Source organism: Scomber scombrus, chromosome 6, assembly GCF_963691925.1.
Source record: "Scomber scombrus chromosome 6, fScoSco1.1, whole genome shotgun sequence".
Lineage (NCBI taxonomy): Eukaryota > Metazoa > Chordata > Actinopteri > Scombriformes > Scombridae > Scomber > Scomber scombrus.
In genome coordinates this window covers 27,614,951-27,632,930 of record NC_084975.1, presented here as the reverse complement: position 1 = coordinate 27,632,930, position 17,980 = coordinate 27,614,951, and the positions used below count along the sequence as shown (strand labels likewise).

The following is a 17,980-nucleotide window of genomic DNA, read 5'->3' as shown; positions in this document are numbered from 1 at the left end:
CTATGAAATATTACATCATAATATTATCATACATCTATTAGATGAATTGGCACAAACCTTTATACATGAATACATTTACGACTCCCATAGGATGTATCTTACTGGCTTTGGTAATCCCCTGACTTTCAGCGACACCATGAGGTTAACATTTGTGGTTTTAAGTGAACTGTCTCAACAATGGATAGCCATTACACTTGGTAAAACATCCATGCCCCCCACAGGATGAATTGTATTAACTTTGGAGATCCTTTAACTTTTCATGTAGTGCCACCAATGTTTCAAAATTTTAAGTAAATTTTGTTTATGACCAGACTAATGACAATTACCCTCAGTTGTAGTTTTAGCCTTAGTTGCAGTTTATGCATGCTAACATGCTAAACTAAAAAGATGAACATGGTTGACAGTATGATAAACATCAGCATGTTAGCTTTGTCATTGTGATAATGTTAGTATGCAGAAGTTAGCATTTTGCTCAAGCAACTGTAGCATGACTATACTTTTAGATTGTGTGGTTTTCTAAATTATATCACTTTCAGCCTTATATGGAAGCCTGTTCAAACCCCCCTGGACAATTCAATAATGAATGAGGGTCAAACTGAAAGCATGCTCTCTTGATCCAACAGAAAACATCAATTACATCATTTTCAAAAAGCCATAACAACATATATTTCAGAATAAAATCAACCATATTGACATAATATTCCTGGAAAGTAGACTCTTTTATATCCAGAGGCTGATGCAGCCTTCAGGTTAATTAGATTATTAAGAGCAGATTAAGAGGCAAAAGCCTATTATCATGACCAATTTATTGTTTTCTGCTCCTGTCAGAGTGGGCCTGGGGCTAAAGCCATCTCATTAAACTCTTGGATGTACAGTATTCCTTCCTCTGGAGAGCCCAGCACTGAGTGTAGATCAATAAGCTGCAACAGCTAAGTCAGCAGTGGGTCAATAAGAGACAATAGCTGAAGTGAAAGGGCATGGGAGTATGGGTCCAAGGGGAAGCATGGGGATAATGTCCTGGAAAAGACTTTTACAGTGCAGATTTGGGGTGGGAGGGGTATATTGTTGTGAATGGAGAGTTCAAGAAAGTGTTGTGGAAGATTAATTTCAAAGTAAAAGGAAGAGGCGAGGAGAGGAGAAGAGAGAAGAGGAGACGAGAGAGTCATTGACTTTATTGAGCTCATCACCAGAGACTCAAAGATTTCTAACCCAAATATGCAATAAAGTTATGTTGCCTGGCAACAATACCTCGAAAATGCAATCAAGGGCATAATGAAACCTAACCTATTTCCCCCCAACATTTAATCAATCCCTCATCTTCAAGAACAAGAAATGAAAGTGTTTTCTGCCTTACAACTTTCCAGTGAAACATTGTTCACACGACTATGACTTGTATCAGTCTCTTCTGGTTTAGAGTGTAAGGACATGAAGCCATCATGTTCCATTCAGAGGCAGATATTGTTGTCTGTCACCAAAAAACATGTCAAAACATGTCCTGGCATGCTTTCAGCTAGTGGTTTGAGCATGAGAGGGGTAGACAGATAGGGATGGAAATGTTATGTTCTTCTGTATGTGGAGGATGAAACTTTGTGACTAGGAGCCAGCTACAACAAACGTAATTAAGGTACAGTACAATGTAGCTGTTTGTTTAAGAAGCAGATATTTATGTATCATTAAATGTGCACCACACAACGTTGTTCTTTCTTGAAGATTAATTGTTACTAAATATTTACTAACTAACAGGTGGAACTGTTGCATAGCTAACGGTACCAACTGACAAAACTTAGGTTAGCTTGCTAATACCATGTAAGACCGGGTAGCGGTAATGGCATATGTTTGGCACATTTGACCTGGCACTGAATCAAAACGCTGACAAATAATGATGTAAAGTGGAATTATTTTATATTACATGTAACAAGGAACACAATATTCCTCAAATTACAATATTTTACTCCAGTAAAGCTATACTAAATAAACAAATTACAATATGTTGGTGAGGTTAGCATAATCAGATATTTCCCATGCATATTTCTGCATGTATGATTATATAGATTATTTTTGGAAGTTTTGTTACACCTTGTGATGCTTCCCAAGTTACATAGTTGATTCTTTTCTGATGGGCATTGCACACATTGACACATTACTAAGGTCTTAATTGCTATGAAATATTCATAAAGATCCTTTCCAGACATGTATTGTTAATTACCACTCTGAAACTCCTACATCTACTCCTTCTCCCTCATTAAAAATACCAAAATCTACGAATATGCAAATATTTCTCATTTTAGATGTCTCCTACTTCACTGTAGAGTCCATGTTCAGTGTTTGTTCACTGGGGGCTTTAATATTGGACCAGGATTGGCTCCAAACTAGTTGTGATGTCACAATTCATGCTCATGGGTCGCCCCTTTAAATCAGATTTTCAATGATCACAGAGAAACTTTCCACCTTCAGCAGATTCATTTGAAAACAGCTTCTAGTGTCAAACTCTGCACATACATCATTCTGCACACCCAACTGTAGGAAAAAGAGGAAAAACATACTTTTGAGTAGAGGGGGGGCTTTAAGTTTCATGGTCCAACATGATTTAGTCAATCATTTGAAACTAGCTAGTAGTTAACACACTTAAAAAAGACTTAAATACCTTAAATAGCTGTTGCAACGAAATCAAGATGAGTAAAAAGTATTTTCGCACAAGTAAAAATCTAAAAGGCTCAAAACTTAAATAGCTTATATAGCAGTTCAACAAAGTCCACACATATACAGTCCTATTATTAAAACTGTTTTAAATGGAAGCACTGAGGAGGAGTAGCTGGGAAACACCTGGAGAAAATACTGAGGCAAATGTGTCTCTGCATGACATTACAATAATTTTGCATTCTGTATCAGCAGCATAAATCAAGAGGGGTTTCTAAGATGACAGCAAGTGTACATATATGAAGGATATACATGACATATAATATGCCCTCTCAGCTATTTGTCACTCAGGTAGAGGGGGGGTAGTTTGGACAGAAAGACTACAAATTGGGTCAAGAAAAAGACTTTATGATCGCGTCACCAATCTAGCAGCCACAGCTGGTGCCATCATGGAGGTCCACTGAGGAGCAGGCTGCACACTAAAAATAGAGACATAGGAGGAGTACATTTTTCACAGATCCACCATAAGGGGCCCTTGAGAGCACATGGATGATTTGATTTGATCCAGAGTTACACATTTCTGAAAAATTTGGGGTGCAAATTTAGTACCAGTTGAGCTTCACAGTGTGGCTAATGAAGTCAGTCAGTTAAAGGTGCCCTCCAGAATTTTGACCGCTAGTAGTACGATGGAGAAAGGTTCAAGACACAGTTCTGCCTTCATAATATTACACCGACTGAAGAAGAAGATCGCTAGATGGATTTAATAGAAATTACGTTACAAATCATTCCAAGGTGCTCAGGTAGTGGGAAGAAAAAGAAAACACTCATCCAACACTACTACTGAATGCCCGGTTTCACTTTTGGCAGTGATGTTTTTGGTTTTGCCCTGTCAAGCACTTTTGGCAACGTTGGTGAGTGGGAAGCTGGTGAGGGATCAGGTCCTTCTCACAACTTGCTACTCTTTCTGCTTTATATGATAGTTCATGGTGTATACAGGAAACATAAGGAGGGAGAGGGATTTAATATGCAACAAAGGTCCCTGGCTGTGGTTATGTGGTATGCGCCTTAACCATTAGGCTACCAGGGCACTCCTCTATCGACTCTTGCTGTCTTTTGTGTCTACACCTTCCTCAGACCAACAGCATGAGTTATCAACAACTTGTTAAGTATTGTTTATGTATTAAATGGCAAAAACTGGCCTGGAGGAAAAAGTTTTCAAGGCAAGGTTTTCAGCTAACACCAATTGTACACCTAAGAGGCTTGTGAACCTAAGAAAATCCAAATCCAAATACATACAGTATAAAGTGCCAAATAGTAATTGTAATAGCTTGTTGCTGTGCCCACTGTAGTCCAGAGGAACGCTACTGTAATTTAGCATGAGTTTGTACTAATTTGCACCTCAATATTCAAACCCCATGTTGTATATTGATAATGGAACAACGCATACACGTCATCGTCTCATGTGGGGTCCATTATGTTCCTGTTATGGTGCTAAAATCTACTCGTCTTGTCTGTTGCTCTTCTTTTGAGTGTGAAACCACTTGTTTGGGTGATGAGGCCCTTTTTAAACTGTTGGAAAAAAATGTGAAACTCCCAAAACTTCGAGCATCACGGAACACATGCCAGGCTTCATTCTCTTCCTCCCTCGGCTCGCAGGGATAGTTGTTTGTTGTGGATCAAACTGTGTGCGTGCGTTTAGAGCAGTCTAATACAAGAGGAAGTGGGTCATAGCTCCTCTGGGGAACCAATCTGGTAGCTTGAACTTCCTCTTCATCATACATGTTTAATGATGGATTGTAACATGTTTAAAGGCTGCGGCCCAGCCACGGCTGCAAGTACCAAAAACCAACATACATGTAAACACATGTACACACACACACACACACACATACACACACGCAAAGGAGGAGGAGGGGTGGAATATATTCACAAACATGCATGTAGTATACATACTGCAGATCATACATATATGGGGAATACAATCTCAGTCCCTACATGCTCTGATATGTACTGTATATCCACGGCAACAAACGCACAAACACACACACTATTGTGAATATTTTTCTCAGTAGAGTAGATGATAGATTTTGTGGAATTGTCCTCAGGAAAATACATTTTTTTCAATACATAGAGAGCATACCAATATCTTCTCTCTGTAATATTCCTACAGTTTCTCTCTGGATTTTTGCTGTGAAAGTTCAATACTGCCTAAGAATGTTGTGCTATTATTTGACAGTGTAGATGGAGCCTTTTCAAAGTTTCAACGAGTGTCAGGATGATTTTCAGACTGGTTTCTTTTCTTTACAAATATTGTGTCTAATGGCCATACTGAGCCAACCGCCACAAACTGGGAGTCAGTCAACATTAACTGGTTCTGATTCTGATCACTGGTCTTTGTTTTTGCTAGAACTATGTCTGCATAGTGCTGGGAGCCATAGGGAATATTGGGTGGGGCTCTCTCTCTCTCTCTCTCTCTCTCTCTCTCTCTCTCTCTCTCTCTCTCTCTCTCTCTCTCTCTCTCTCTCTCCAGCCACAGATTAAAGGAGAAACCAAAGCAGCCCTCCCTTCCAGTCTCCTCAGCTGTGAGGAAGATGCCTGACGAAGACACACACATATACTGTATAGGACTGAAATGCTTTGTGGATTCTGCATAATACATGCAAGCAACAAGTTCACAGTTCACACTCTTCTCACATCAAAAACACTGTGCTGTGGGTAAATGTGACTTTTTTGTTTTTGGGAAATGTAGGGTTCCCCCCCCCCTTTTGTCTTAATTAACTACTATAGGAATAAGAAAATCATCTATTTATGGATGCACATACCTCTTAATATTAACTAAGAATGCCTTTAATCTCTGAAACACTTAAAATAACTCTTCATTTTCAAAGCAAGATGATGAATTGCATGTAAAGACATCAGGATGGGAGATTAGTTTAATGTTTAAATCTACATTTGTCTTCATTTGTCTTTAATCCCAGTTTTTAAAGTTTTTAAAGATATATTGCGGCGGTACATCAGCTATGAAATCAGCTCAGTATGAAGTCAAACTATCAATTTTAGCCATACAATCTATGCAGCCTATAGCAAAACTCCAGCCTCTACTTGAAACTGTCAATAAAAAAGTCTGTGGAGCCTGACCTGAGTCGGTGTAACGGGGTCTGGCCAGATCCCTGAAGTAGTAAATGAAATCCAGGCAGTTGTCGTCCTGCACCTCTCCCTTGGAGCACAGGTCTGAGAGCAGTTCCAGCGCCTTTCGACAAATCTCATCCTCTCTTTCTGCAGGCATTGCCCTCCAGCATCCTTCTGACTGGTCGGCCACTCCGGCTGATCCTCCACCTCTCACACACGCTCGCTCACACACTCACGCAGCCAGTCTCACAGCTCGCACCCGCGCAAAGACGCACCAGATGCACCGCGGCTACACCCCTGGATAATCCGGTGCGCGCGAAGCATCCACGAAATTAAATGAAATCCGTATTTGTGTGGAGTTTGGGTGATTGTTGTGGTAAAAGCAGAGGGTTTTATTTGCCCTCGGAGAAGTTTTCATCGGTTTAGAAAATTCTCATAAAATTCTCAGCAGTAAAATAACGGCTCCAAACCAGCGCGCAGATTTCGCTCTCCTGCTCCCACTCCTCCTCTCCTTTTTCTTTTACTTTCCTTCGTTTCTTTTCTTCTCTTCTTTCTTTCTCTTTCCTGTCCGCTGCTCTGCGGTGCTGCTGAATCACTTCTGAGCCTCCAGGCTTCAGCAGCGCCAGTCAAGGTCCCTGAATGAATGCTCGGCTTTCACTGCGCTCAATTATTCTCAATTCACTGGATGGAGAGAGACAGACAGGAAGTTCTGCCTTCATCAACCCCCCTCCTCCCCCTCCTTCATCACCAACACCAACACCATGCTATCCAAGCAGCAGCCTTCCCACCTCACTGAGAAGTCTTCTAAGGAAGAGATTTCACTGGATAGCTCAATAGATGAACCTCAAATGTAATGAAATCCCTCCTTTTCCCTTTTGACTTATGAGTAAAGTTGAAGATTGGATTCTTCCCACCAGGTAAACACATGAGTATTGGATTCTTCCCACCATGTAAACACATGAGTAATGAATTAATATCCTCAAGGCTCCCGGGTAGCAGATGTTTAAACAGGATAAACACCGAAACACCTGAGAGGGCCCACATGCACGAGACTGACCTTTACTGATGGAAGTAATGAAGGGTGAGAACGGCAGATAAATGTCACATTAAAGCCCTGATGAAGGAGCTAATAAAGGCCTCAAAGACCGATTACGGTGTCTTGATCTCTGTGTGCGTGTTTGTGAAGTGGCAGGAGAGGACCTTTAAGTATCAACAAATACCTACAAGCAACACAGAAATAATTTGAAGCTTTTATTATACCCGTCGGCTGTATTTAATATGAGGCTGAAAACCTAACTGATGTCAAATAAGTGCAAGCACTGAAAGAGTCCCCAGACTTAGCAGTCTTCTTTCCTTAAAGCTGTACTAATATTTATATGTTATATATCATATTCTTAACAATTGATCAAACCACTATGTGTACCTTGAAAAGAATCACCCACAGGGACAAACTCAGAGCTCTAACTCTGGAGTCTCTCCTCAGCTCTACAGAGGCTTTTACTGTTTTTCAGCTTGTCTGGTTTTTACAAACTACCACTTTCAGCGCTCTCATCACCTGGTTTCCAGGCAGCTGTTTTCATCAAAAAAGCTCAGATAAATCAATCCACTGTACACTACCTGCCCGGCACCAAACTGCAGTTGTAAGTGAAGGCAATAATGTAGCTGCAAGGAGAGTGGATATTAGTCTCCAGTGGTGAAGGGAAATAAGGTGATAGGATGAAGACTCAGAAAGACAAAAAAAGGTGATTTATTTAGACCCTGCAACCAAAAAAAGAAAAACAACAAAATATAGCTAACATGGTATGACTTGGGAACACTGACCTTGCCAGCCTTGAGGCATGCTCACTTGCACAAAGCAGACAATACACAGATATCCTTCTTTTGGTTTAATTGTTAGCTGGCAAACAGTTTCCAACTGGATGGGTATTCCAGGTTTATTACCACAAACTACTGTATTTTTTCAGTTCCACAGTGCAAACTATTTACAACATTCACCCAAAGTGTTCCCATTCACATTGTCCATGCTATAACCAAGACTACATTGCCTGAGTTGGTGCCAATTCCTTCCCCAATGTTCCATCCATCAACTCTCCAGAAATGTCCATAATGTTTAAGAGTCTCCTGGCTACATCCAATACCATCTTAATCCTTTCTGACTTCCCCTGTATTAACAGTCTGATTGGTAACCATGGCAATGAACACCAACACTATTGCTTGTCCATGCAGATATTTCTCTGTACTCCATTTCGTTTCTGCTTTGGTTCATTTTGTATTTCCACCATCTTGTTGTTTCTCTCCACTCGCTTAACCGCTTTGGAGCAAGACCTTTCCTGCCCTGATCCTCCTCACTTTCACTTCTTAAATCCTTTTTGGACACTGTGCTGAGTCCACACTGTGGTTCCCCTTGCAGCGCCATGCTTGCACTTTACAATCCTCCAGTTTGCAGTTGTCCTTCTCACTTGTTCCACATCTTTTGACATCTCTAAACACTCCAGAAACATGTCTATACTCCTGACAGCAGAAACTCCTGAGTGGAACTCTCTCATATGGCCTCATTTTGTAGCACACATAGTCCAGACACACTCTTCCTTGTATTTCTCCTTTAAAGGTCAAACATAATGACTTACTGCCCTCTTTTTCTCCTTCTCTGAATCTTTTAATTCTTCTCGCTTAACACCTTTAACATCCTCAAAAGACTCTGTGTCTACTGACAGCGGCATACCACTTATGACTTCTTTCTTCATTGCCTCTGGTCCAAGTCAGAAGAATCTCACCCAGCTATGATCTTTATATGTACTAATATCCAGGACTTTCAATCCCTAAGGCTTGGAAACACAATCAGTGATGACCCTCCCACTTCTAGCAATCTTGACCGACTTAACAGTTTCAACTTTTTCTTCAACAAACTTTCCAGCCTCGTGGATCCTTTAAGATGTGTTTCTGTCACTGCTATCACTCCAACAAGATACAACCCTTCTTTCCTCAACTGCTAACTGGAACCACTTGAAACACTTTTTGTGTTTCGTTTTATCTTCAAATCCTCTCATGTCCTCAATTTGAATTTTGCTCTCCACTTCCTGCTTCGACACCATTTCTGCCATTTTACCCTAAAAACATCATCCTTCTTTCTTAATCAGAAACCAACTTAAATAGACCTTCTAAAGCTCAGGCAGAACCACATTTCTCTCAGGGTGTCTCAGTCTCACACACCTACAACAGTAACCATTATTCATAAAAAACATATTTTAAATATTCCTCACCATCTGCCACGAAAACTACACACAAATCAAACATCATTCAACTAAATCAACTAAATATTCAACTATTCAGTACATCCCCCATACTTAGAGACTTTACTTTATTCTCTTACAAGAGAATAAAAGCAGGAGGTTGTTGAGTCTCTCCCTTTCATCTCCAGGAAAGGGTATGATGACCAGTATGGTACCATGAGCATGGTAAGTAACAATGCAAGCTTATGACAAATTCAAGAAACTCAGGACTAAAGCAATAAACAATAACTGAACTTAAACAATACTTATCTGTCTTGAATGTACGACAATTAGTGTTGGTAACTACTGGTGATGGCGAAACAAGGCTTTCCTGGAAGAATTAAACCTTGCAGCCAATTGCGTCACCATATGATTCACTACGCAAAACCACATTTAACACAATGCCTACTAGTGACCCCCACTGGTGAAAGTAATTAAGAGCAGCCAAATTACCGTATAACGATCATGTGATGCTGCCATGACACAAATGTGCTGTTGTTGGCTTCACATTTCTGATATTGATATTTTGAGTGATTATGTTGTAGTTTTGGCGAAAACAGGAGATTTTAACAAAGAGCAGTTCATTTGGGGAAGTGCTTATTCGACTGGGGATTAAGAGTGCCTGTGTAACAGAGAGGAGACATTTTCATTGATTTTTATGTAGAAACTGAAGCTTCTTCACTGTGTTTGGGCTCAGAAGATTTCTCTTTTTTGATATTACATCCTCGGCCTTGGAGTAGACTCTCTCGCAAAGGATGCAAAAAAACTAACCTGCCAAGAAGAGATGAGGGTAAATGTGTTTTTGCGTTCTCCAGTATTCAAGGGGATCCTGTTATCGTGCGAGGTTGGTTTTGCCCAATAGCAGCATCAGCTGGTCCACCTTACAGTGCAGCAGATGCCACAGGTTTCCACCTAAAAACAACACATGACATTTGACCTATCAACAAATAAAGTTCTTACACAGCATACAACAAAACTGAAGACACACCTTTGTTTCTGAGGTGTCAGTCTTGCCCAAACCTGTGGAGAGATGTTCTGCCATTCTTCACTGATCATTATTTTTAGATGCATTTTGCTGGAGGGATTTTGTTGCTCCATTTCCTCTTTAAAATACTCTAAAGATTAAAAGGAGACAATAAATGAAGACTCCTTTCTGTGGTCTCATACCCTTGGCATTTATAGTGGGGTGATGTGTGTTGCTGCTGCCACCACCTCCCTGATAATCCCCGGTATCCGGGTAATTATCAGCCTGTGCAGCCTCATGAAGAGCTCAATAATGCCTCTGCATTAATGAGATATTATTGCTCTATGTGAACTCTTTGAAGCACAGCAAGCACTTTGCACCTTCAAAATGAAACAGTATGTGATGTGAGAAACAACGCAGGTAGATGATAATGATAGATACTAATGAAAAGGAAAAACAAATGATAATAATTTAAAAAAAAAATAACATTTGAATAACTCCCCAGAAAGCTACACATGTACTACTGTCTGTTTGGAGTTTGGCATAATCTGCGACTGTGGCCTTTCAAAGTGCAGAGTTGAGTCCAGGTGTCAGTGCATATATTATATTATGCCATATATCCTTTATCTTAATGGGAAATATTAATTCAAAAATGTTCCCAAACAGGAAAATATTTCCTCTTTTTCCCCCGCTTTTTTTTTCTTTTTTCCTAACCCTAACCTTAACCATAACCCTCCACCTCACCTTCCACCAACTGCTCTTAGGCAAACTGTCAAACTTTCAGCACTTTCTGCAAACCAACCAACCAACTACACCTACAGAAGTTTCAGGTTTTGTGGTCTTTATATCAACACATTTGTGGCCTCATTTGTCAGAGGTTACATGATTCTCTGAAAATGATACAAGCCTCGGTATGAAGCATCAGCGGAAAGTGGATAGTATGTGCTAGCAATGCTACGAATAAAGATGGTGATACTGGCTTTAAAAAACAATAGTGTACATAGGACAAATAGTGTGGTCCCATCCACTTTGTCCTGGGTGTCCAGAATGACTCAAAGTGAGTGTTAAAGTTCATTTCATAAGGAAGCAATGTTGTATTAGGTGTGAGAGAAAAACTGAGCTAAATAAGCTTAACAAATAAAAAGCTTCAGTTTAAATTTAGTCACAGTTGACGTGATGTTTTGGCTTGTCCAACAAGCTAACACTAATGTTTGTCCAGAGTTATGAAATATGTTTTCAAAGCTTACAATATTGTGTCACAGCAGACATTTAAGATGATTGCATTGCACTATCTTTGCATGTATTTATGTGGGGATCTGACAGTTAATTACAGATTATCTACACCCGTGTAGTCTTTGATTAAACCTGTTAACCCCAGTCCCTGCAGGGCCTATGGGGTAGCTGCCGAGTCCGACCTGCACAAGACATAAAGCTGTCCGTGGCATTGTGAAAGCAAGAGGCAGAGGAGGAATGATGGCAGATGTGACGTCTATATAGGTCAACAGGTAGAGGGGAATGACAGAGCTACAGTCAGGTGAGGACCAGGTGTGAAGTTTCTGATGGCTGTGTGTCTCACACCAGTGTGGCAATGAAGAATCACAGGCCTTCGATTTATTAAAGTCCACGTTTATTCATGAATATTTCTTTCTTCTTGTTCCTTCAGTTGGATGTTAGAGCTGTGCAGAATGATATATGTGCAGAGTTTGACACAATAAGCTGTTTTCACATGAATCTGCTGAAGGTGGAAAGTTCATTGAAAATCTCGGGCCTACGAGCAGGATTTGTGACATCACAACTAGTTTGGAGCCAGTCCAGTCCCTGACCCTACTTGGAACACTGTGTAAGTAAACTTATTTTCTATTATCCTGTTGAGTCATATATTGTAATTTTTTTTATTTTTTACAATTGCCTGCAAGCATCTCTTCACCCTGACTTCACTTATTCAAGGCTGTCAATGCAGCTTTCACCAGTGACACGCTGCCTGAACATAAATAGTGATTTTACAGCGTGAAAAATGCCGCTGAATAATAACATCCATGAGTAAGCAACTACCGACCTAGAAAACACTAAGACAGCTATTAGTGCTGCTCTTTGTTAGTCAGCATACACATAATAGAGTACAGAATGGAGGGAGGAAACACAAGGGCAGAGTGAAAATATCACAGAGAAGGCTCGCAGGCTGTACTGTAATACTAACAACTAATTAGTAGCGAAAACAAACCTTACAATACACTGACACTGAAGAAGTAAAGTTGCACATGTATAGTTTTTTCCACTGTGATGGAAACCAGCAGTTTGATGTGTTTTAATGCTGCGTCACTAAACCCTGGAATGATAAATCAATCTTATGTTATATAAACCACTCTGAATTGCTTTATTATTGAAAGGTACTCTCCGTTAAACTTACCTAACCTTATATTCATGCTTTAAAAATATTTCATAATGATCAGCCTATGTATTTATTTATTACATCTCCTCATCAAAGCTTTAACATGTCTTTTAGATTATAAAACAATACTGGTGGAACAGTACTAAAAACAGTAAACTTGTTTGGGAATTTAATAATTATTAATAGCTTTGAATAAAAAAACATGCAAAAAAAACAACATATGCAACTTGAATAAAGAAAAAAGGGTCAAATATAGATAAAATACTGCCTATGTAACTTTAAGAAATAAAAATGATATATTAACACATATCGGACAACATATTCACATAATACAAATATATCTGTGATAGGTCAATATCGTCCCATAACATCAACTGACTGATATATCGGTCAGGCTCTAGTTTTCACATCTTCAAAATGTGGAGCATTGCATTGTGGGATTGTTAGCAGAAGATAGTACTTTTTTTCATTCCATGGTGGAATATTTGAGGGGACAATACAGTGGTTATATGTACACACTCAGCATTTTGACAGTCAAATAAAATAGCAGAGGGTAGATTTAGTGAACTGTATAGTAAGTGAGTGGTTTCGGACACAGACTTAGTTTAGTTCCTGTTTTTAAAAAAGATCATTTTAAATTATCTTATCTAAGTTATCTTTACTTCCTGTGTTTTCCCACCTTCGTTGATTTCCTCATGTGCTTCATTGCTGTTATACTCACCTGTGTTCAGTTTTCAGTTCAGTCTGCTACATTCTGCTTTATCATTGTGTTTAAGCTTCTTTTGATTATTTTTGTTTATTTGCTTTTTTTCCTGCACCTCCCACAATAAAGACCTTTTCTTTCGTCAGCCCGGCTTTTGGTTTTCGGTTTATACAGTTGGGTATAAACCGGTCCAACTGCCCTCCATGGACTTTTCCAGTATCTGTGTGGGTTTCCTCTCAGCGCTGCACTCCGAGTATCACCCGATATGACTCTTTTTCTCCAAATATGTTTTGACAGAAACATAATAGTTGCCACATAGTAATGCTAAAGAGGAAGACTGAGCAGATGGTGGACAAACAAAGCTCAAGATGGTGACATCAGAGCTTGCTGTTCTCCTCCAGAAGCGAAACACTTCGGCTCAAGAAAGATCATGATGAACTTGTATTTCAAGTTCAAGTTTGGATGATTTTATTAGATAGTGATAGTAAAGGAAATGAAAGAAAGATGGGGAGCAACTGCAGAAGCTTCAAAGTTTTACTATTTAACCAAGACCATGATCTTTTAAAGTTGTACGTAATCCTCCAGCAAAATGCAGTTTGAGGACGGCAACCTTCTAGACAACAAAAGACTGGAGCACACTGATTAATTCACAGCCTGTTTGCACAATTAAAGGCAGTGAATTAATTTGGGAGCCCTGAACCATCCCCTAACCAAATGTTCTGTGGGCCTAAACATAATTATTAAAACGTTTAATAATGCTAAGCTGCAACAAGGTGATATTAGGTTTAGAGAGCAGATATTGCAGGGAAACAAATGGAACAGCTTTAATGTTCTCTGTAACATTCTGCAACTTGGTGGATTTGTACATTTAAAACAGTTCCTCATTACGTTGGTGCAAAATATCCCCATTTCAGGTGGAATTACATGTCTAGCTAAATGTATTTACTGTTGCAAATTAGCCTACCTGAGTTGGGATATGCTTTAGATGGAGGATGTATCTTGCAACAATTGGATCCCCCCCCCCCCCCTCACTCTGCAGGACTGACACACTGGGGAAGAAATCCTCAACACCTGAGCCGCTATCAGCCAAGGATTATTCCAGTTTGTGCACACAGGCAGAGACACAGGCTGTACTCCAACACAGAGAGACTGTGAATCTTTTCACTGCCCTGCACCTTTAGCACTCAAGTGGCACAAAATGATTGCATTGTTTAGTTTTCCTGACAACTATGAAACGTTATTTCTCTTTTTATACAGGAAGTTTTCACAGCACAATTATTCCTATTAACGTTTCATTTACAGCAATTTTGAATCTTGAATAGCTTTTGAAAACCTTTCTTCTAACTTATTTTTTTAAAAAGCCAAACAATATGCTTTGACCTTTGTTCCAGGTACATATAATCAAGCATGTAATGGAAAAGAACCCTCAGAATCATGCAGTCAAAGCCCCTCAGGGACTTTATTGGAATTGGAATATCTCTAATTCTTTGTAGACAGATTCGGTTTGATTCAAATGACCGCATTGATTTATTTTTTATGACTTACCTCATCGGAGGGTTCAGGGCATTTTCTGGCTCGCGCTGCTGATGTAATAACAAGAGCACGGAGGTCAAACACTGCTGTACACAGAACTATTCTCCTTGATCTAGCCGACACTGGCAGCTAAATTCAGTGATGTAATTCTCATCTCGGGCTCGTGCGGGTCAGACGAGGGTCAGAGGTGAGGTCTTTTTTTACTCCGAGTGACCATGACGAAAAAACAGAGCAAATGGATTTTTGACAGAGGTAAAAAAAAAAAAATCTTATGTTTCAAATGTTGAGGTGTCAGGTGGAGACTTTGACCAGCACTCCTCCACACCGATGTGTCAGCAGCACCGCACATCAAGTCTGACCCGAACTTGATCCAGTTGTCTGGTAATAATAGCATCAGTGAAATATGACTTCAGCATTTATCGCATCTCAAAGGATTCATCAGGAGGAGACGTGATTCATCTGCTGTTCTGAATGAAGGCATCCGACTGAGGGGACTGTACTGCATAATGAAACTGCATTGATTCATCTTCTCACTGCTTGAAAGGAAATGTTTTATATTGAAAGGTCAATTGGCAGATGATGATCTTGAGAGAGCTGGTATACCTTTATCAAATGTATATGATGACGAAGTTGATGCTGATATGTCATCATGAAGAGGAGACGAGCCTCAACGCAAACTACTCAAGTGACACCGCCTAACCTTTTGACTTTATTTTGCAAACAAGCAGAGGTCACATGGAGTTTTTAATACTGAATAGCTCAGCTTGAAGACGTATTACTCCACTTCCAACACACTCAAAACACTGACCACCCACTAGTGGGATACAGCCAGGCATAATGCACAATAAAACTGCTCCTCCAATGGAGCAATCACTCGGGACGTTATCTGCTTATGAGCCAGATGATGTAATCCTGTCGGCTTTAGCGGTCAGCGGTGGCGAAATATCGATACATCATCAAAAAGAATGATGAGGAGCTGCTTCTGTTCAGCAGTTTGGTTTGTAACTGTGTGTGTGTGTGTGTGTGTGTGTGTGTGTGTGTGTGTGTGTGTGTGTGTGTGTGTGTGTGGGAGTGTGTGTAGGCGACTTTGCCCTCGTGCTCGTTTGCATCTTTGTACATGTGCAAGTTTACTTTTGAAACTGATTGACAGTCTCTGCATTCAAGAGACTGTCACACACACACACACACACCCCGAGGTGCGTCTGCGTGTCTTTACGGATGTGGGTGAGTTTGATTTAGCGTTATTTTGGAGGATTTGGCCAGGTTCTGAGCCAACCCCAGCTGCCTCAGAGGAACAGAGGGCATCTGTTCAGCCTCCACACCGGTCGCTCTGTTCGTAAACGCTTCTGCGAGAGCTGCATCCGCATACAAACTACTAACTGAGGTTAAAGGGATAATCGCTATATATAGAGATAATCGATTTAACACTATGCTGTGGCTCAATCTGGCAATTGTGATATATCCGCTGGGGTTTGGTAGGATTTTTTAATTTATTTCATGATTACTTTATATATGCTTGAGATGTTTGGCCTTCAGTGCTTGAACACCAGGCTGTGCTATCAACAAAAAGTCACATATTTAAAATTCAGCACTTACCTAAGTTGTGGTGATCTTTAACTGAAGCCAGTGGAATTAATGGACTATATAATGTAATGTAACCTCTTTGATATAGACTATAAGCCATGAAGGTACACCGTAGACTGTGTTCCTATACCGACCCTTTTGTAATACATACGTATGTAGGTCAAGTGCCTATTTGTGTGACGTATTTCCAATCATTATTAATGGTGCTTTAGTGCTCATTAAGACTGCAGGTGTTTGGAGGATTTTTAGAGCACACCTGGTTAATGAGGTTATTACATTGCTCATCTAAATGGATGGTAGAAACAGTGGAATTTAGTTTAATCTGCTAATAGTATTAAGATATCTGGTGCCGAAACATTTACCTTCCTGATGGAGATGAATAGAGTTTCATTATGTGTGTGATAAGCATGAAAAAAAGAGATACTCCACAAACCTTAATGTGGATGGGTTTAAGTATTTTAAATTTCAGTTTTAAAAAAGCAGTTTCAGCCGGGTTTATGGATTTCTATGATTTTCAAAACACCAAAAAACACTTATCCATTGTAATAGAAGAAAAGATTGCAGCAGCAGATAATTTATCTCTGAACATGGCAAATATGACCAAAACTATATACACTATCCCACTATGAGTAAGTGATCAATCTTTTTTAATGAAGCAGTTCTTTTCAAATTGTCCACAGCACACAAAATAAGTCATATTTGCATGTTTTGAAATACATCATGTTTTGAGTTTGAATTCTGAGAGAAAATTATTTTTTTATTTTTTTTGAATAAAATTTCTGTTAGGATCATAGGATTTATTTAGTACTAGTATCTAGTGGCCATCAATAGTACTATACCCTGAGTCACATCCACACTAGCACTTGTACTTGACATTTAGTAGCAACATGGAGCAATGATTTTATGAATGCGTCCCCGTTTTGAAACATCAGTCAATGCAGCGATGCAGCACCAAAGGCAGGGAAGAAGAAGACATGGCTGGAATCAATACTGGTTTCAATATGTTAAAAAAAACATCAGCTTTGGGGTCAAAGGCCATTTGCTCTATAAAGCCTCAGTGTTTGATTTATTTTGCCACTTAGGAGCAATAGAATAAGATGAAAAAAGGACCATTGACATATAATCGACATCTATAAACTTGTTATGGTTAATATGTTGGCTAATAATTGGGTTTTTTTTTTTTACACATCCTGCAGACAAAAAGCAGTGCAAACATTCATTTCTGGCCAATGGATGAATGCAAGTCCAATATTCACTCTTCTTTTAGCTCAATTTACGTCTCCATCAACTCCTAAGGGAAATATGTGGCTCTTAAGCTTAAATGCTTGCACCAAAGTAGGTGGGGAACTGCAGCCTGGTGGTAATTCTCTGTAGGTTCATTACAAAGACTATATTTTGATCAATTGTTGATAGAAAAATATTAAGTCGCGCAAATATTATAAATAATCGGAAATAGGAAATAATTGTATCACTAGAGATAAAGCGACACTCAAACACGATCAATCCATGGCACTTAACTGAAGAACACGGACATTTTCATCAATGACCACTTAATGACATGTAATGACTGGTTGTGGAAATGGTACCATGGTGTAAACTAAACTGGTCCCAGAGCGGTAGTTCCTCACCAGGTTACTTAACGAGCTCACAAAACCTCGACACAGTCAGAGGAGATAAACTGTGTCAGCTGTCCTCTAGCTCTTTGTGTGTGTGCGCTTGTTTCATTTCACCTCCCATAAAGAAAGTCAATGAAAGACATCTTGGGGGCACAA

At 39.6% G+C, this 17,980-nt stretch overlaps 1 protein-coding gene across 2 annotated transcripts in view; it reads right to left on the bottom strand.

The window, feature by feature from the left end:
* Positions 1-5,923, bottom strand: part of syt9b (synaptotagmin IXb) — a 41,759-nt gene extending 35,836 nt beyond the window's left edge. For both annotated transcript variants that reach the window (XM_062420668.1, XM_062420666.1), the window contains exon 1: positions 5,776-5,923. In XM_062420668.1, the coding sequence (XP_062276652.1) occupies positions 5,776-5,923 (148 nt within the window). The remainder of the gene's footprint in view (positions 1-5,775) is intronic.
* Between the last annotated feature and the right edge of the window lie 12,057 nt (positions 5,924-17,980).